Source organism: Bidens hawaiensis, unplaced genomic scaffold (assembly GCF_021521415.1).
Source record: "Bidens hawaiensis isolate Kalapana, Puna unplaced genomic scaffold, B.hawaiensis_p1.1 tig00011729_1, whole genome shotgun sequence".
Lineage (NCBI taxonomy): Eukaryota > Viridiplantae > Streptophyta > Magnoliopsida > Asterales > Asteraceae > Bidens > Bidens hawaiensis.
Window position 1 is genome coordinate 758394 of NW_027491927.1, and position 5598 is coordinate 763991.

At 33.4% G+C, this 5598-nt stretch overlaps 1 protein-coding gene across 1 annotated transcript; it reads right to left on the reverse strand.

Annotated features, from left to right (window-relative positions):
* Positions 1-236: 236 nt before the first annotated feature.
* LOC143538810 (pre-mRNA cleavage factor Im 25 kDa subunit 2-like) lies at positions 237-4866 on the reverse strand. The gene is made up of 7 exons (XM_077032275.1): positions 4717-4866; positions 3231-3276; positions 2371-2464; positions 2205-2278; positions 850-936; positions 659-769; positions 237-559 (listed from the first exon to the last, which is right to left on the reverse strand). The coding sequence occupies exons 1-7, from the start codon at positions 4833-4835 to the stop codon at positions 488-490; spliced, it is 603 nt and encodes a 200-aa protein (XP_076888390.1). The 5' UTR covers positions 4836-4866; the 3' UTR covers positions 237-487.
* Positions 4867-5598: the final 732 nt, after the last annotated feature.

Sequence of the window (5598 nt, forward strand, 5' to 3'; positions counted from 1 at the left end):
ATGATCTTGGATTTATCCATAAATTTGTTGTATTTTAGCCAAACTTTCCATTGTGTAAAAATACGCTAAATAAATAATAGTAATAATAATAACCATTTTAAAATAAAACAAATATCTTATTTATTGTCGTCCAATCATTTTGATCATAGATGGAATGAGAAAAACATAGTTGCTTATGTTACAAATAAAATACAACCAAAAATAGTCCAACAAAAACAATGAATAACATCTTAAGTAAATAAAATACAACTAAAAGTAGTCCAACCAAAAACAATGTATAACAACTCAAGTAAATAAAATACAACCCAAAATAGTCAATAGGCTGAAATTAACCATCTCTACCACAAACAAGTACAACATACTGCCAAAGTTAAAAGACTAAATTTAACCTTCAAATCAAGTTATGTAAATAAGATGACTTTTAATAAAAGTTTGTTACCAAAATCTAAACTTTTGAACTCAAATGCTTGAATCGGTTGACATATATTCATGAGGAAATCATGTTGAACTGAAATCTCGAGAGCTGTTGAGGAATGGTTGAAATTACCGGTCCATACCTCTGCACATAAATCAAATTTACCATATATTAACATTAAAAATTTTAATTAATAATGTTACCCGTCTACAAAATCTTATAAAGACTAATAATAATATGTACCTGAACATTATCATACAGCTCAAAGAGTGGTACAGCAAGAAGTTTGAGATTTTTGGGCACGGCGAAGTACTCTCTTTCCGATAAGTGTACGACATAAAGTTTCTTGCATTCCTGAATCAATATATATATATAAATAAATTGAAAAGAAATGTTTTGTATAATAAGATTTATATGTACATAATTAAACAAACCTTGGGTTTTGAGATGTGTGGAGGGCAATATGGGTACATGATAGTTTCAAAGTTTGGCCTCCACCATACAGCCACACACTCCCCAATCTGCAAAATCACGAACCGATGTATAGTGGGCACATAATTAACAAAAATATTATGATAATATCAACTTGAGGCAAGACTTTCTGTAAACATTGTAGTCACATATTTGCAGTACTTCTATTAGTGATACAAACGAGCCGAACCAGTCCGCTCGTGAGCTCCATGGGATTGACTTGCTAAAAAGCTCGAACCGACCCTGGCTTAAACGAGCTCGAACCAAACACGAGCCTTAAAAGAAGCTCATTTAAAAAACGAGCTTGAGTAAGCTCACAAACCTAAACGAACCTATTATTTATATATATTTCAGTTAACAATCTAACATTTAAAAAAACTATTATTATACCTAAATATAAGATAACATGACAAAATATATTTTATTGTAGATATAGATACCAAAATCAAAAACATAAATCATCATCATCATCGTTCTCAGTATATCCCACCAATAGCAAAGCTATGGTAGGGTCTGAGGAGGGTAAGATGTAGACAGCCTTACCTCTACCCCATGGGGATAGAGAGGCTGCTTCCGGTGAGACCCCCGGCTCGATAGTAGTTTTGCATCAAGCCTTGGACATAAGGCACATAGCACTCAATCATTGGGACGCCGGTTGATTGGTGCATGTACCCTTGTCTTTCGGCTATCAACGCCACCACATGATGCCTGATTAACCTTCCATCACTTTTAACGTTATTTTCACGAGATTAGTAAAATAACGTCAAAACTAGTGCAATTTTACTTTTGCTCACCCGAGGGTTCACACATATATACATTATATGCGCGCACCGCAAGCAGGGCAAAAACAACTAACAAGAAATAAATAAACCAAGCCCGAGCGGAACTCAAGCCTGAAACGCTGCTACACACGAGCCCAACTTGAGCTTAAGAAAAAGACCTCGAAACAAGCCGAACTCGGGTTCTTGTAAGTTAAATGAGCAAAGCGTGCCAAACTCAAGCTTCAAAAACTACTCACGAGCCTAAGCTTCAGATATAGAGCTTGAAATGAGCCAAGCTTGAGCTCTTGTAAGTTAACTGAGCCAAGCTCAAGTCCTCAAGATCACAAGAGCTCGAGTTTGGCTTGTTTACACCCCTAAGTTTACCATTTCATCAGGTTTCACTCAAATCATGAAAAAGAAAACGACAACATTGCCTCATTTCATTGCATTTAGGTTACGATAATGGTTCACAAATCTTAGGCTTCCGCTTGCAAAATGAAATAAATTTTTTTCATAACAAGAACATGAGAACAAAAAATTCAGTAAAACTAACAAACCTGCCAGTTAGGTTGCATATTAGGGGAATTAGCAGCAAGTTTGCTTGACAATTTTCTTTTCAACCCTTCAATTTCTGCAAAAAACAATTGGAAATAAATATACACGAGTCAATTTTGCATAAATAGATTTATATATGGTCAATTATAATTGAGTGAAATGCAATACCGTTTTCTCCAGGCTTCAGTCGACCACCAGGAAGTTTACAGAACGTGTTTCCGATTTGCAGAAGTAGAATATGAGGATGATTATGCTCTTGCACCTGCAAGTTCATGAAACATTTTAAAACATGAGTTACATATATAAAATTATACAAAGATTGATATAATGGTTTACACAAAACAAAAAATCCATTCTTATTATGTAGAGGTGTGCAAGAAACCTACTGAAAATGAGAAAATAAAAACTAACACCATAATACTTTGCAAATTTTGTCCCTTATTATTCATTCTTATTATTTAGAGGTGTGCAAGAAACCGAAATAAGCGAACCGCGACCAGACTAACTAAGATAACCAAATCCAATAAAGACCAAGAGTTTGGTTTTACGTTTTTTAAAAACAGATTTTTCAGTTCACTTTCGTTTTGCGATCAAACGAAAACCAAAAAAACTGAACCAAACCGATTGGAACTGGAAAAAAAACAACTTTAAGTAATTTATAAGGAATTAATGAATGATGTAGCCCAAAACTTTTAGGTCCAAATGTGAAACAATCAATTAATCCGTTTCAGGCCTAAATTTCACTATTTTGAGCCTTTTTATCAAAATTTTCAAACCCAAATAGCAAAACCGAAAAAAAAACGAACTAAAACCAACGATGCACACCCCATATAATGTGTTGTGTTCTCTTTCTCTTTTACTTTTAGTATTTTTGCAAGACTGATAATTTGCTTGAAATAAGGAGACAGTGACTATAAGTCAATACTCAGTCTATCAGTCAACAAATCAAACCATTTATCCCGCAGTAAACACAGGAATGATAAACACAACAATAAGAAAATACATCAAAATGCACAATCATAACTTACCAGTAAGATTGCTTCAACACTGGTCCTCATACCTTCCTTCATATAGCTGCATAACCAAAACGTTTATTCACTTCATCGCCTTTATACAACCAATATAATAACAAAAAATCACAAAGCCAGGGTCTTATAATTAAATCATGAGTTACATGTTATAACAACTTTCAACTATAATATCTATATGAATATCATGAAGACAAAAAATCCGGTCATTAATCTCATTCTCCACATCCCGATAGATCCCAACAGGATTACACTAATTCAAACTTAATTCATTCTTCCTTCATTTTTCTTAAACAAAAACTTTAACTTTTAGCATTTTAAATTTTGATCGTAGAACTAAATAATCAGATAATATAGGGTGGCAATTTCTGACACAATACGAAAATAATCAGGTTTTGATTTTGCAGGAAATCATGCATATCTAATCCTTTTAAAAAACGGGTCGATTCAGGTTGTCATGTAGCCTGTATAACCCGTTTAGTTAAACTGGTTGGCCCACTAACCTGTTTAATCCATTTTACAAACCAATCAATCCGATTAGCACGTTTACAACTTGCTCATTACCCACCAACCCGCTAACCCATTTGACACGCTTAGACAAATGAGCTAAACAGTTCGTATAGGTACACTATTTAAGTGTGTTTGGATTAGGCGTTAGGGTTGATGTTTTATACACAAAAAAAAAGAATGGCTTGGACTCGGGTTAAACATTTCAACCCCCAACGCGACACTATTAATCCCCCAAAGTCAAAATAATCAAATATATATTCAATTATTATATAAACATCCAACTTTTGACCCTTCAAAACCTCGAATATCACATCCATGTTTAGATTAATTTTGCTAAAAGTAATTGTTTGGTTATTTAATTTACAAGTGAAGACGAGTATGTTTCAAACTTTCTTTGTTTATTTAGATACACGAAACCGAGGTTGTAAAAATTGCACCTAGACTAGTTGTCAATTAATCGCTATTCCGTCAAAATCAATCAAAATTGAAATTTTAATATGTAAAATATGGTATGTATATATATGTGTATTTGATAAAATTACATATAAATTCCAAACCACTTAATCCCTAGTCCCTACCCCACTGCCCGACTAGAACCCAACGAGTTCTGTCGAAACCTGATTAACCCACCCAAAAAAACCGTGATAAATTTAGGGTGGGTTTCGGTTCTAGATTTAAAAGCATAAACCCCGTAAAACCTGAAACTTTAACTGGAAGAACATCCCTAATTTTGAAAACTAAACATGATAAACATCTTTCTTATTTTTTTATGGTCTTCTTAGATATTCGAAACCCGAAAAGACCATTAGAAATTTGGGTCAGGTTTCAATTCTAAACATAAAGTTATGAAACCCGAAACTTAAACCCAAAGAACGCACGAGAACTAAACATTTGATTGATCCGTAATCACACACACAAAAAAAACACTAGAACAAAGAAACCCAATAATAATATTACAAAAAAAAAAAAAGCGTACTTGAGTTTCATACGAGCAAGACGATCAGCAACAGAGGTGTCTTTCTCCATTTTGGGTTCTTTGGTGCCGAAAGAGTAGCTTGATAAAGGGTATGTGTTTACCACTGACGTATTCACCATCTCTCGTTCGATCAAACCCTTGCTTGATGATTTCCAGGTTACACACTTTCTTTGTTTTCGGGCTGTTTGTTTGGAGGAGTCAAAATGAAATTAATAGGGACAATATTAAGGGTGTCAATTAGGGAAAATACCTAAATGACCCATTTGAGAAAAAAGACAAGATTTAAAAAGATTTGAATCCGTCTGATTTAAATTTAATCTGTTTTTCCGTTCTAAATTTAAATTGAATCCGTCTTTGCCTCTCCAAATTTTAAATAATTTTGTCTTTCCGGTCTAAATTTTTAGAAACTTTTTTTTGTTATTTTCTATAACACTTTTTCTCTCTCCTTCTTCAACCTCTCTCTTCTTTTTTTCATCATCATCTTCTTCTTATTCTTCTTTTTATTTATCATATCCGACGATTTCTAGTTTCCGACTTATCCGTGGAGAAAGATTTCGATAAACACGGAGTGGTTTCATCATCAATTTCGTCATCTTCATCATTGTTACAGAAATCATAGTAATAAATGTCGATCAACAACGAGAAATCTTCGAAGTTAACCTTTTTTCGTTAATGGGTTTCTTTTTATTGCCGGTGATAAAGAAGAAAATATGATGATGATAAAGATGAAGGAAAAAAATGAAGAGAGAGGTTAAAGGAGAGAGAAAAAATGTTAGTGAAAAGGACAAAAAAGTTTTCTAAAAATTTGGACGAGAAAGACGAAATTATTTAAAATTTGGACGGAAAAGCCGAAATTATTTAAAATTTGGACGGGAAAGATGG

Excerpts from the sequence above, each read along its gene's own strand:
- LOC143538810 (XM_077032275.1), bottom strand. The coding sequence starts at position 4,835 with ATGGTGAATACGTCAGTGGTAAACACATACCCTTTATCAAGCTACTCT. Across the intron at positions 2,465-3,230 it reads GTGTTGAAGCAATCTTACTG|GTGCAAGAGCATAATCATCC; the intron begins GTAAGTTATGAT and ends ATGAACTTGCAG. Across the intron at positions 2,279-2,370 it reads ACTGAAGCCTGGAGAAAACG|AAATTGAAGGGTTGAAAAGA; the intron begins GTATTGCATTTC and ends TGTTTTTTGCAG.